At 39.0% G+C, this 15,279-nt stretch overlaps 1 protein-coding gene across 3 annotated transcripts in view; it reads right to left on the bottom strand.

Annotated features, from left to right (window-relative positions):
- The window catches only part of FLT1 (fms related tyrosine kinase 1), a 195,722-nt gene that overhangs the window by 124,293 nt on the left and 56,150 nt on the right, over positions 1 to 15,279 (bottom strand). For all 3 annotated transcript variants that reach the window (XM_030818586.1, XM_003270218.2, XM_003270219.3), the window contains exons 4-10: positions 14,323 to 14,447; positions 10,159 to 10,321; positions 9,920 to 10,056; positions 7,237 to 7,411; positions 6,152 to 6,269; positions 3,858 to 4,027; positions 3,265 to 3,424 (exon numbers count right to left, since the gene is read on the bottom strand). In XM_030818586.1, coding sequence (XP_030674446.1) covers positions 3,265 to 3,424; positions 3,858 to 4,027; positions 6,152 to 6,269; positions 7,237 to 7,411; positions 9,920 to 10,056; positions 10,159 to 10,321; positions 14,323 to 14,447 — 1,048 coding nt within the window. The remainder of the gene's footprint in view (positions 1 to 3,264; positions 3,425 to 3,857; positions 4,028 to 6,151; positions 6,270 to 7,236; positions 7,412 to 9,919; positions 10,057 to 10,158; positions 10,322 to 14,322; positions 14,448 to 15,279) is intronic.

Below are 15,279 nucleotides of genomic sequence, written 5' to 3'. Positions count from 1 at the left end.
TGGTGTTATTAATATTCAAAAGAAATATCGTAGTTTTCTTATCACTTTTCTTTTCTTTCTTTTTCTTTTTTTTTCTGAGACGGAGTTTCGCTCTTGTTGCCCAGGCTGGAGTGCAGTGGTGCGATCTCAGCTCACTGCACCCTCCACCTCCCAGGTTCAAGCAATTGTCCCTGAGTAGCTGGAATTATAGGTGCCTGCCACCATGCCTGGCTAATTTTTGTATTTTAAGTAGAGGCGGGGTTTCATTATGTTGCTCAGAGCAAACTCCTGACCTCAGGTGATCCTCCCGCCTTGACCTCCCAAGGTGTTGAGATTACATGTATGAGCCACTGCACCTGGCCCCACTTTCCATTTTTTAATTAAAAAAACTAAAAAGGGGAAAGATTCTGCTTAATTTCTTCTTGGTTCATTACCTGCATGAGTTTAAAAGTAATCATCCTTTCCCTCCTCTCTTTTATACCTAATGTTTTATAAGAACAAATTCTAGGCAAAACGAAAACCACAATATTACTCAGTTAAAACTTAGCTCGCTTTCATAACACATTTTACTACTTTTTTTTCAAAGGGTGACATTTTTAGTTGAACAATCAGTAGTTATAATAACTAACATATTTACTTATTTATTAGACTCTAAGATGCTAAACAATTTGAGTTAGGTCTGACCCTCTTTCTATATTAGATATATTAACTGTCTGGCCATATTAAACCGATTAATAGTTTTGAGCTCCTTAAACAATTACATTCTGTCCTCAAACTAAACGAATGCTTTGGCCGTGGATATATACAGATACGCCCTTTCACTAGAGCCTAAAATTTAAATGCCAGGAATTACTCTACGTATTTGAGAGTAATGTGCATATATTAGTCACCCAATCTCTTGATGATCATGTACAGACACCAGTATGCAAATATGTTACCATACAACTCAAAATAAGTGCAATGGAGCATTTCTTACTCATGTGTTACTAAAATTCCTGTCTACAACTGAATCTAAGTTAGTCTAAGTGTATATAAATATGTTTATATAAAGACATATTTGAGAACTTTTGGTAATTAAAGAGGGCTTCATTTATCTATAAATTTTAGCTTCATCTCTCTGACAGGGTGAAGGAGTGGTTCTGTTTATTTTCTAGTGTACAAAGTTTCTACATATATTTCTGGAACACTTCTAAGTTAACTGTACTGATTTAACGGCCAAGCACCAAATCTGGGCCTCACACACGTAGGCTACTCAATTAGTATCTGCTGACTAATGTACATCAAGCTGTCATTCTTGTACATCAAAGATGTGTCCATTTTTGGCAGATAATTTCAAGCAGCAACGTATTAAAGAAATAAAGCATATGCAACCTTAAACTTTCATTTCTGATCAGTCTTGTAAGTAGTGAAAAAAAAATGCCTTGAACAGAGAATAATTCAAATGGCCAACGAACATTTAAGGTAATGCTCTGACTCTTGAGACCACTCTGAAAGGAGTAAGACATGTTTTCAGGACTTGGTGAACTTACTCCATTACAGAGAAGAAAGATCCCATATACCACAAAGAAATTGGAAAGAAAGCTAATGTTTACAAAGTTCCATTCGAGGTGGCCTCATTCCCCAAACCATATTTTATTAGCATCACTTAAAGCCAAATTTATAATATTATGTTCTATCACCATAATTGTTATTTTCTAACATAGTTACTAGTTCCAATCCTAGATAGAATAGAAATTTTAGATTTAATATTGCCAAAACAAAATTTAAATATATTTAGAAAAGGCTCTGTTATTCCAGAACACTTCAACTCTACACTTTTATCCAAATCTAATAGCTTCAATTATTTAGTTATTTTTTGATTTATTTGCATGTTAGGTTGGCACATATGTCAAGACCCTAAAGGGATGGGTCCATAAATATTGATGCATACCCCAAATTTGCAAAATAGTATAGAATTTCAGTAGATCTCACTGTCTTTTGCGTTAAACATTCACAGTGGTAAAGAAGATATTTAAGATTTGTAAGTCTTCTCTATTTCTATTCTTAGAAAATGACAGTCAAATGAGAAATCAGATGTGTGGAAAATAGCTACTTCTCAGGAATTCCATAGCTCACCAGTAACTTTCCACTCTGAGAGTAATACACCCTAAGCAAAATGAGCTTGAATTGTGGGAAGAATCTAGAAAATCAAATAGCCACTTCTATCTGTTTATGTTAGGATTATGCTTTGTTTACTTTTCCTGTCAATCTTTTTTTTTTTTTTTTAAATAACAATCCTGAACACTCTGCAAGTGGAGTTAAAAGTAATAAGGAAAATAGTTTGGCATAATAATTCTTGGGCAGTTTCAATAATATCTTATTGTTGCACCTATCAATTCTATTCCTGTTCTTCAAATTAGCTCCCATGAACTATCCTTAGTATCATCCCTCTAGACTAAACAAAAAGAGGAAAAAGCAAACGAGGCTCAGTTATCAACAGGATGCAAGGAAATGCTGCACAATTAGCAGAGGGTTGGGATGTATTCATTTAGCAAATATACACTGAGCATCTACTGTGTGCCAGCCTTGGCCCAGCCTAAAGATACAAGGGTGCTCTCAATCGGCTCTTAGCTTAGAGAGAGACAAACCTTTGCGCATCGAGTGATGCAACAATGGCGTGAACAAAGTGCTGTTCATACTGAGGAGGAAGAAGTGATTCTGAATGAGGCAGTCAGGACGGTTCACAGAGAAGGTGACATAAGAGCTGAGCCATGGGGTTTGATAAATAAGGCCCTCTTAGGAGGCAGGCAGTGGGTGGAAGTGCATTTCAGACAGATGGAAGAGCAAAGCCCAGAAGTAGGAAACACAGTGATCATCGGTGTTGGGAAGAACTTGGATCATAACCAAAGAATACAAAATGAAAAATGGGAACGCTAATGCAACTGACATAGTGGTATCACCAAAGTCTAGGGTTCTTCAACTGAGAAACAGGAGACCAGAGTCTCCTCATATAACAGCTCATGGGAGGACCTTATATAACAGCTCATGGGAGGACCTTAGTTTTGTGCTTGTGTTTCTAAAACTGTAAACTAGAGAGAAAAATTATGAAATTGTTAGCCAGTGGTAGGGTATATTCAGTAAGAAAGAAGAGTAGCTGTTGCCCACCTTTTTCCAAGGCAGGGAGAGCCTTTGCCTCAAATATACAGTACATCCCATCTGCAGATTCCCATCTGCGTCCATTAAAAAATCTTAATTTCAGGTGTCAAAAAGTATTTGAAAGTTAGTAAAAAAACTGGCTGTCCCTACCTTGCTTCGGAATGATTATGGTTACAGGGGTGCCAGAACCACTTGATTGTAGGTTGAGGGATACCATATGCGGTGCAAGTCAGGATTTGTCTGCTGCCCAGTGGGTAGAGAGCCGGGTCTGGAAACGATGACACGGCCTTTTCATAAATCTGGGGTTGCACTGGAAAGGAGATGAAGAACGGGACAGAAGTCAAGAGCAGTTCTAATGACTTTCTCCTGGGCCACACATGAAGGACCACATTCTCACTGGTTTTGATGTCAGGGAAACAAACAAGAAACAAAAAAACAAATAAACCCTCCTATTTGTCAAGAAAATGCAGATTTTTAAAAATGGTAGCAGGGTTTTGAGATTATTAATAATTTGATTCCATGGTATGTACCTTGTGATTACAGTGATAAAAGATCGTGCCGCCTATGGAATACAACAAACAAACACGAGATCATTAAGATGGGAACTTAACCTTAAGTGTTTTTTCAAATGATTATTTGAAATTTTGCTATCTTTGATGCTGTTACGCTGATTTTCGAATTCATAAATGTTCACTAATTTGTTGCCTACTAGAACCAGAAGAAAGTATGAACAGCAAACTTACCATTGACAATTAGAGTGGCAGTGAGGTTTTTAAACACATCTGACTGTTTTATGCTCAGCAAGATTGTATAATTCCCTGCATCCTCTTCAGTTACGTCCTTGATAATTAACGAGTAACCACGAGTCAAATAGCGAGCAGATTTCTCAGTTGTAGGTAACCCATCTTTTAACCTGTGGTTAAAAACATGACCAGTAAGTCACTTCACACAGCCTCTCAATATCACTTTGTTAACACTGTCATTTAAGTTTTTGAGCTCAAGTTGACCAGTTTCAAACCTTTGATCATCAGTGTTGATTTTTAAAATGTAGGCATTAACTTTTGAGTAAAGGCAGATATGATTTTTAGACTGGGTAACACTTCATATTTACTGGCAAGGAGGAAGAAATAAAGCGAGCGAAGATAGAAAAGCAGTAGCTTAGTGTGCCCACAGGGATACTGGTGGCCACTGTGACTTAAGTATTAACCCAGAGGCAGGGGCTCTGATTCCATCCGAGATGTTTTTCAGAGTTTTCCACGAGGCTCCATCAGCAGTATAAGGGCCATTGTAAGTCAGATCAACTAGATCACTTCTCCAGATAAAAATAAAAATAGACTTTCCTATTGTGGTCTCATGTGGAGTTCTTATTAGTTTTATAAATGGTCACACCAGTTGTCCCTTTCAAAAACTAGAGTGAAATCAAGATTATCAGGATTTTTCCTCTGAGGAAGAACAGTTAAGGCACAAAAAAAAAAAACAGAAACCATAAACTTAAAGAAATTTTAAACACGTATTAAATACTGAATCGATGCACTGATATCATTCTATTGCACACAGAACCGAGAGTCAGAGGCCTGGGTGCTTGACCTGGCTCTGCTACTCACTGCAGGCTGCTGCAAGCATGACTAACCAGTTTGGGCTCCAATTTTCTCAAATTTTCTAGAGGTTCTCAAAGTTTCCTTATAACTCTAAAATTCTATGATTTCATTAAAATGCACAGTTCTTTAAATAGGCAGTGTTAATCCATTAGGAGTTTCTTGTGTTCTGTATAAAGGTTTAATATTGGGAACTTAGTACATTATCGTGCATGATTATAAAGTCCTACAAACAAATTCCCATTACTAGTGTGTCTCAGATCCAGAGTAATTAAAATGAGGATGCTACACTTTGTGATTACAAATATTGTCTTGGTATTACTTTAGATTATTTCCTATCAACAAGTCAGCATTTTTGATGGTGGATTGAATTTTTTTAATGCCCTTGCTACTTAGTTACTGAAGAAATCGACACTAACAGATGAGCGTGCTCTCAGACACTGGAGGAGTGAATGTACCTCCTAGAGTCATTAAATTACTATTCAACTTACTATTAACCTAAGAATTTACTACCAAACATTTTTGATATTCTGAAGCAAAAAAGATCATTTTTCTACTGCAATGGCATGAAGGCATAGCACGAAGTTAAAATTTTCCCTTTAATTCCCTATTAAGTATTTGAGGGAACTGCAAACAAACACTGCCCTCATACGACATTGAAAGCCAAATCAGCTCTGGTTAGGGAGATTCTAAAATGGCACCACATCCCTATTGTATGGATTGTTTTGCTAATCAGTTTTGTACTATACTCTTTGTTTAAAATGTAATGACTTGAGCCAAATATATTGGCATTTAACAGTAATTTTGTAAAATGATTGCAGATCACAAACAGATTACATTGTTTTACATCAGGTGTTGTACTAGTGTTTTAAAAAACAACTGCTGAAGGAGGTTTTGAATATGTATCCTTCTAGCCAAAAAAAACTTAATTAGTTCAAGTAGGCCCCATCGTCCCCCTCTTCAAATGAGTAAGTCTTGTCTCTATTAATGTTTGTTTAATTTTAAAACAAGACTGGAACTTTCAACCCAGCTGTATATAAAAGAATTATTTTCAGCATTCTCATTACAAGAGCCCACTTCTTCAGGGTTAATAGAGCATGTTACATATTCAAAATGCTTCCTAGTCATTGCTCAACACATCCCATTCAAAGAATGTTGACATCATAGGACGGTTTAGAGATGCAGAAAGTTAGCCACAGTGAGAGACTAGACTGAAATGAGCACTCAAACAAACCTCATCTCTTGCTTACCTTGCTACATTATTTGCTTTTCCCCAGTCCTTCTCACCTCCACCACCCAAGAATCTACAGAGTTCTGAGCTCTCTGGGGCTGTCTGAGGAACGTCTCTTGGTATTTTGTCAGGAATTCGAGTCATTAGGCTCTTGCAGCTTCCCACTTACAAAGCATGTCTTAAACTGTTATGGAAATAAGGAGGGTCCTACCATACAACTTCCGGGGAGGGAAATGCCTTCACTTTCATAGAGAGCCGGTAAGACCGCTTGCCAGCTACGGTTTCAAGCACCCGCTGTTTTCGATGTTTCACAGTGATGAATGCTTTATCTTTGAAAGGAGAAGTGATAAATACATTAGAAAAGAATATATTTCCATAAACAAAACCTTAGGGCCTCATTCAGGGAGGGTGTAATCAATGAGTAAATAAACAGAGCTGAATTATGATAGAGCCTATCAGTGAGCCCAAATGTTGATCATGAATAGGATACTTTAAAAGCACTGTAATTGGCGAACGCCTTTCAAATCAAATGGCATCATGTCCTAGCAACATAGAACAGTGGCAGAGCAACAGAAAGTGAAACACCTTAAATATCTCTATCACAATAACAAAGAAGTGGGAAGATATTTCTAAAAATCTACCTGGCCACTATAAGTAAAGTGAGAAAAAGTTGCTCTGTGCACCCTAAAACAACTAATTTGATATCAACAATCAACTGGAGAAAGACAAAAGGAAATAAAGGCTACTGACAGAATTGTTCCATAGTTTCTGCCCTCCACACTGTTTCCTTTTCAGCAATGGAAATAGGGTCATTAAGCATTTTCTTTATAGAATTTGCATACTGAAATTAAGCAACAGCATTAGGATTCCTTGAGAGTAAAAGCAGGGATAAAATAGCATTAATTCTAAATGATTTAGCATATCATATTTTTATTTCTCTAATTCATGGTAGTACCTGAGAAATTTTTCTTAGATAATAAAGATAAAACTCATCATCTTTTTCTGTTTTGTTTATAAAGAACACTAAGAATTTCATAAATATATTAGGTTCTAACAGAATTATTAGCCGTAATAAACATCTAAAGAAACGACTCTGTTCACTTCAAAAGTATTAAGTTTAAAGAGTACTTAATGTGGTTTGCTTTTTGACAGGGGGAGGAGGGAACCATGGCCAAGTCGTATTCATTCATGATAATGTAACTCTTGGCCAACAGAAAACTGACTTATTTAGAGAACACAGACATCTACAATGATTAGAAAGCATAGCATGAGTTGGCAACGCTGAACTATGCTTACCATATATATGCACTGAGGTGTTAACAGATTTGAATGATGGTCCACTCCTTACACGACAAGTATAAAGTCCTTTGTCTTTGTTCTGCACCTTGTCAATAGTAAGAACACTGTAGAATATGTTGGCATGGGAATTGCTTTGGTCAATTCGTTGCCTTACAGAAGCTCTCTTATTTTTCTAGAAAGAAAATGTATAACAAATGTAGAAGGAGTGAATGTTCATGCTTAAAGTTATATAGGATTTTAACATTTCTTAGATCGTTACTTTGACAACAGCTTCTGTTTTATACTAAGAATCATGTCAAATCCACCTAGAGCATAATGTTTGGAAACTACATCTGTGTCTAGAGGTGCTTCAAATATGTAGCATTGCAGGATTTATTTAGCACTTAATTTTCTTCAAATACACTTTCACATATACTATCTCAATTGTTTGTCCCAACAACCTAATGAGATTGGCAGGCTGACTGCCCTTTTACTGATGAAAAAAACTGAAGGAAGTGACACCCTGGCCCAAGTTGGCTAGGAACTGAGGTCTTTTGAGCATAAATCTAGTGTCCTTCCTCAGGCACACACACCTCTCTACACAGTAACCTGTTCCCTAGGCATAGATATCACACACAAACGTGGACAATCATAAGCCTTAGTGTCTGGCTTAATGACAGTGCTTCTCTCACCAAATCACCATGTGAGTTTCCTTTTTTGTCCCTACGAGATATGAAGGAAAATATAACGAGTCTTGGCTGTACTTACTAAGGTGGAATAATCCTATAGTTTCATTATTTCACTCTTTGAACAATGCTTGCCCGTGTCGGCTAAATCATAGTAAATGGATCTTTAACCAAGACTTGGAAGGTGCTGTCCCAAGTTTGTCTCAGAGAAGACCAAGAATTATTAGCCTTAGGCTGTGCAATCTGACCTGGCCACAATGACAGTCCTGCTCACTGTTTTGAGAAGACGAGATCACATTGCCTTCTCCTTTTTTTTTAAAGCACTATATTTTACAACCAATAAGTTATTTCCACCTCTCAATCCTTCCCCATAGTCATAGGGGGTGGAGGGGAGGAGCATGGAAAAATGTCTTTGGGAGCTGTCCAGAACTGATTTTTGGGTCTTGAGCTTAGTTCTCCTCTGTGCCACGTTTAATACACTTCTACCCACCTGTCCTTTTACTTCCCCGTTGGAACAGACAGACACATGTTGAGGCCATTTTCTTCATTCTCAGCAATAACCAGAGAGAAAAGTCAATTGCCACTATCAAAAGTCAGAGAACTAGTCCTCTAACATAACAGACTGAGGGAGCTTTCTGCAGCTCTATTTATACAGGTACTACTCACTTTGTCAAGCTGAGTAACACTGGTATTGCTTCTGACTTGGGAAAGAACTCATCCTGTGTTTTAGAATTGCTTCGCCCAGTACTGCAGCCACCAGCCACGTGTGGCTATTAAAATTAAATGAAACCAAAAATTCATTTCCTCAGTCACACTAGTCACATTTCAAGTGCTCATCTGCCATATGTGGCTAGTGGCACAGTACCGGAGCACAAATACAAGAGATTTCCATCACAGAAAGTTCTGCTGGACAGTGCTATTTTAGAAGATTATTAGCATTTAATACATGTGTTGTAGATACTCTTACTTACAGTAGCAATGTTAGCAGGATAAAAGTTTCTTCCCTCTTGGCACTTACGGAGAATATTTGATTTCTATTAAAACCCAGAAAATATTGCTACAAGCCATAACATTTTTATTTAAATGAAACAATACCACTCCTAGAAAATAGTTTATGACTGATAAGTCCTTAATGTGTCCCTACAGGGCACTCGTTACATGTTTTTGTTGCTAAGTTATTCCATTTCCATGGCGAGAAATGTCGATGAAAAGCAACACTAGCTTGAGACTGATGCATTAATCTTTCATACATAATTTAATCATAAATTGACTTTGTAATTGGGCAATCTGAACGACATAACAAATGATTGTACTTGAGATATGCCGCATAAATCATGCTGACACACAAGAAATGGGGGCTAGAACTACTGTCAAAATTTCCGTAACAGTTTACAATAGTTTCCCCATCTATACATTTTTAAAACAATTATTGTTTGCAAGGATGTTCAATTTGAATAAGGGAACCCAACTCAGGCTTCATTCTTCTCATTTTTCTGAAGGACAGAATTGCTCCCCTGACACTTAACAAATGGAATATTGGATGGCTGGGTTGTAATATCTTTTCCAAACATGCTCCAATCAGGTGCCTGACTGTCTGCCAGTATCTTAAATGAATGCGCTGACAGAGACAGCCTCCTGGAAAGTTGTTGTTGTTGTTACAAAAGGCAGTCCCTGCCTGGCATTTAGTGATAAATTTCTCTCTCATCTCTAAATCCTACAGAATAGTTTCCAAGAATGAAACAATCCCTTTTTTTCCACCTAGATTCGTGCAATAGAAATACCAGTCTACACTCTTCAAAACAAAACCCCCAGACATCAAAAGACAGTATCTATGCATATCACACTCATGAAATACTAGGCAAAGAAAGCACTCGAACCAAACCCAAAGCTTCTTTATTGACTAACACTGCCACAGGAGTCAGGATTTTCTGATTTTTCCCATCTCAAAAACCCTGCGGGATTTCACTTGCTTAAAATACTGTCCTGCATAAGAAATAGAAAAATGGGTCACTCACTTCATCAGGGTAACTCCAGGTCATTTGAACTCTCGTGTTCAAGGGAGTGGTAGCAGTACAATTGAGGACAAGAGTATGGCCTCTAAGTAATTTGACTGGGCGTGGTGTGCTTATTTGGACATCTATGATTGTATTGGCTGCAAGCATAAGAGAGAAATTTTTTAAAATTAAGATTTCATTACACAGATAAAAACACAGAGCACTTCGGCTTATATTCATGCCTTTGAAGCATCACTTACTTTGTCGATGTGTGAGATAGTTTGTCTTATACAAATGCCCATTGACTGTTGCTTCACAGGTCAGAAGCCCTATTTCTTTGTACGTTGCATTTGATATGATGAAGCCCTTTCTACTGTCCCAGATTATGCGTTTTCCATCAGGGATCAAAGTTTCAAGTGGAAACTGAAAAGGAAGAGGCATGCGTTAACAAGGTCCTATTCGCACTGATTGGCAATACTGTTTCACCAGCGGTTTGTGAAAACATGATTTTTTATCTAAAACGAAAATAGTAAAACTCTGTAGTTCGCTTACAACAAACTAGGTTAAAAACTCTAGTTTGTTATAATTGGTTCTTGAGTTTTTTCGCATATAGCAGAAGATATTTACATTATGACAAATTATAGTAATTATGATAATTTACTATCTGCCTTGGCAACAAGTGGCACCTACCCAGGATAGACCTAGTTGTCATGTCAGACTTTCGGGCGGAGCCTATAACTCTTTGGCCTCCGGGAATCTTCATAATAAACTGGTCAGACACTCAATAGACAAACCAATTAACAAGCCGGGTGTGGTGGCTCACGCCTGTAATTCCAGTACTTTGGGAGGCTGAGGTGGGCGGATCACCTGAGGTTAGCAGTTACAGACCAGCCTGGCCAACGTGGTGAAACCCCATCTCTACTAGAAATACAAAAATTAGCTGGGCATGGTGGCAGGCGCCTGCAATCCCAGCCTCTCGGGAGGCTGAGGCAGGAGAATCGCTTGAACCTGGGAGGCGGAGTTTGCAGTGAGCTGAGATCACACCACTGCACTCCAGCCTGGGAGATAGAACGAGACTCCGTCTCAAAAAAAGAGAGAGAAACCAATTAGCATTTTTTTCTACTGGGGCTGCCAGATTATTCTCATTTGTTTTCATCGTCCAGAGCTTTTAACAAGCCATAGTTTTTCCTCCCATTTTGCATGGTTTACTGAAGAAGTGGCTGTCTTCAAAAGAGTGTAAATAATTCCAGGTCCTCCAAGATTCATAACATTAACTTGGCACTCACTGGGGCTGTCATTCTGAGGATCCTGCTGTGTCACAAGGAAGGCATCAGCTCTGCCTCTGGAAAGGAAACTCTCAGAAGCTGAAGCTGCTGATGGTGAAGGCAGCCTCGGAGGCCAGAGACTCTGCAATGAATGAAGTGCTCTCTAATGCTCAGAAGTATTCCCAAGCACGGCGAGACCAAACAGAAGAAAATAATCCATGATCTGACTTTCTCCTTATGCCTTCTTCTGGCATCAAGAATGTAACGTTTAAAGACTACAAGATAAACACTCTGCCTTGGGATTAAAGTTTATTTATAAAGGGTCATTGCTCCATAAAGTGGCCCAGCCAAATTCCCCTGATGCCAGGTTGCCAGCCCAATTTTAGTGGTGGTAGACTCCCAACTACCACTATTCCTTATTCCCAGTTGAAAAAGGGGGAAAAAAAATCAAATTACCTGCCCCCAACAGATTATAAAGGAAATACCAAACAGCCACAAAGAAGTTCGAAACCTTTTCTACCGCCTTTTAAAAAGTACACCTGGCATCCCTCTCTCTATCCGGTTATCATTTATTTCTATTGCTTGCTGAAGGAGCTGATCTGGATTTGTGATCCTATGGCAGAAATTTCTAGTCCAGAAGCCACTAGTGCCTCTCTTCCAGGGACTATGCCTACATCGGAATGTTATTACCGGTGTTCTTTGGGTTTGAAACTGATTACATCCTGTTTATGAAGAACTGAAAGCAATTAAAGGATTCGCTTTCATGTTTCAGTAAATCAAGGTGCTACCTGTAAACTTAGGAATGCATTTGGTGGGAAAAAAAGAAGCTTCTCTTCAAATTTAGTGCAAACAAAGGAAAAACCCAGAAAAATTTAAGTCAGGGACTGAAATCTATGGTACTTTACAAATAAGTGAAAACAAGCATGTGCTGAATCTAAAAGAAAGGTTTGCTGACAGACTTCCTCAGTACAACTTAAAAATACACTAAAATTTCCTTTGAAGTGTTTCTCTTACTCTCATCTATCCATTATGGCTGTTAGTAGTATTCCATTGACAAAGTAACTTTACGTTTAGCTGACAAGATCTAAAGCAGTCAAAGACTGTAGCCCATCAGCTGTGGCCACCACCGCATGTGTAAGAATGAAGGCAGATGGGCAGGTGGATCTCAGCCTCGAAAGGAAGCCCTGGGCAGCAAGGCCTGTCTGCAGCTGACCATGGCTCCGACAAAGCAGACATGTGAAAAGGAGAGGGAGGGGACAAAAAATTAGAAGAAAAGGGACAATAAGAGAAATGAAAGGGAAAGATATTAACTTCATGTCAGCAGAAATACGTCATAGGTTAGAATGTTTCCAGTATATATGTGCCAAACCAAAATCCCTGTTAAAATTTTACACTTCTCTTTCTCTCTTTTTAAATTGTGCACTGCAGATCTTAGGCAGAAAAACAGAGTAAATAGACTCCCACCAGCCCCAGATTTTTATATGGGAATTTTGGAATGCTCCTGATGACCAAAAAACCCATCTGCATTAGCGCTGCCGTGAAAGAGAACATTTCCCTCTCCACATGGTGTTCCCCATACTAATCATACAGCAATAATTATCTCAGACTAAGGGGAGTAATGCCATGCTATTGAAAACATGACTTGGTAATATATCAAGTACAGTATTGGGTATTAAATTGTTAAATAATGCTAAAGCTAACCCTTGAATAGGGCTTATCTTGTACTTAGATACTGTTCTAAGTGCTTTCCATATATCACCTGACTTAAGCTTTCTAACAGCAACGTGAGGTGGTACTACTGTCATCACTCCCTTCCTCAGATGGGGCAAGTGAGTGGAGAGAGGTTTGATCACTCATTAGTTTGCCCAGTGACGAGTGGCAGTATGTTCAGAGTGCAGGCAATGTGGTACCAGCCTCTGCTCTTAACCACCCTTGTCTTTCTCCTACACGAACTAGACCATCCAAGAAGGATGGCAGGAACACTGAATGAGAAGGCAAGGTATTGGCTCAAATGCCCAGTATGACCTGCGAAGTTCCTGACACTCTGGAAACCAGGGTGTTTTTATCTTGACCAACTGAGGAGTTCGACTCCTCTGGCGTTTCCAGCTCTGCCGTATAATGACTTTCTATTTCCTGGCGATGGCACACAAATGTAATGGAGGCCAAAACCTGTCTCTGATGGACTGTGTTGAAGGCCTACGTGAGTAACAACCCAGGAGAGTGAATGCAAGGAAAGAGGATGAGGAGACTCCTCCACCACATTTCAGGACTCAGGGTTGATGGGTGAGACTGAACATCATTTTCTGAACTCTTCCAGCCTAACTGCCACCACTACCAGCACCAAACACTTCCTGAGTGCCTGCTCTGTGATGCACTGTGCGAGGTGCTGCTCTGGGGCGGACTTGACTTTCTCTCTTAAAGTTCTAAGCTCTCAGAACTTAGCACAGTTTTCCATTTGGGGAGTTTTTATCCAGTTCTGAGTCCTGGTATACTCCTAACTCTTACTGCTGATTAATTAGCTAGAATGTCATATGTTTAGTTTTTGTTTTTATTAGATTCTACCCTAAATCTTTTACCTTTCCGTATGTACAATTTACAATATAGTATGAAGAAAAGTTTTATGCACGGCCTTCTTTCCTCCCTTTTTTTTCCCTAAGAGATGAAGTTTGGGTGCTCAGCAGGAGACAGGCCTTTTATCACCAAGGAATTTGCCAATTCAAACCAAAGGTGGTGGCTCCTTATGCATGAAGCCAGAACATGTCAATGCCTGGAGAACTGGGCACCCTGCTGACATTCTGTCTTCTCTGTAGTAATCTGGATAATCCACTCTCTGCAAAGTTATTAATCTGTGTAAGCAGCAGAATTGATTTTTCTCACATTTGCACACAGTTGGGTTTGTGGCAATACATAACATTTTTCACAATTTCTGTTCTTTCATTATTCACATCGATTTATGCTTAAGACACCATCATTTTATTCTATTTAACCACATGCATGGACATAACTTCTAGCACTATTCCTTATAGTAAAAGGATGTTACAGGCAAGTCCACTGAGAAGCTCAGATGTCTGTAAGGAAATTATTCCAGAAAGATGAGTAAAACTTCATTATGCTTATTTGCAGTAAAAGTATGCTGAGAATAGCAGTGTTCAAATTTACCTTTTTTAAAGTAACAGTGATGTTAGGTGATGTAACCCGGCAGGGAATGACGAGCTCCCTTCCTTCAGTCATGTGTATAATTTCGGGGATTTCACTGTACATCTCTATGAAAGGTCTCCCTGTATCTGAATGAGAAGAAAATGAAAAAAATATATATAAACGATTGACACGCAAGCATCTAGACACTGTAGCTAGCGGGGTAAGGTAGGCACTGCCACAGTCACGTCATTCTCCTTTAATGTAATCCATACATTCACATCTTTGTCTCTGAATTTGGCCCTCTGTGTTTCTACCCAGAAAAAGAAAGCTTCCCTAATAAAACCTAATTTCATATCTGTTGTTGGCCTCTGATCAGATTGCCCCAACACCCTAATATGCAATTGTGATATGGGTGGACCACTGTGGGAAAAAGCCTAAAAGTGCAGTAAGAGAGAAAGGAGAAAATTCTGCATAAACTTCTCACCACAGCTATGCTAAGTGCCTCAGGAAGCGCCCTCCAGAGCCTTTGTAAGTGCTCAAAGGGCATAGATGCAGTGGCGAAGGTCAGCTCTCTTTGGAGAATTCAAGGTGATGCGGAAGTCTAGCAAGTTGAGGAGAGGATTATCATTTGAATGACAGAAGCATGACTTAAAGGTTTTCTAGACCTTTCCTCGGAGGCCAATAATAATGAATGAGAAGGTCTGAGCTGCTTAGAGGGAGGGGACAGGCAGGAGAAGCTTATGTATATTAGGCTTATTTCTTTAGTATGCGCTACTTACCTGCTAATAGCAAAGTATGTGCAAGTGCCTGCAGAGAAGTCTGGAAAAGGCTTTAAGCACCAATACTTCCTTAAAAAGCATGGCATTTGGCCAGTCTCAGAGGCAAGGAGGATTCAAACACCTGTTCAGCTTCCCTGTAACTCCTCAGGGAACCAGAATGAGGCCAAGATCCTTTTAGAAACATTCTCAGTCTACCCTG

Source organism: Nomascus leucogenys, chromosome 9 (genome assembly GCF_006542625.1).
Source record: "Nomascus leucogenys isolate Asia chromosome 9, Asia_NLE_v1, whole genome shotgun sequence".
Taxonomy (NCBI): domain Eukaryota; kingdom Metazoa; phylum Chordata; class Mammalia; order Primates; family Hylobatidae; genus Nomascus; species Nomascus leucogenys.
Note: the sequence above shows the minus strand (reverse complement) of the source record. Positions and strands in the feature narration are given on the sequence as shown.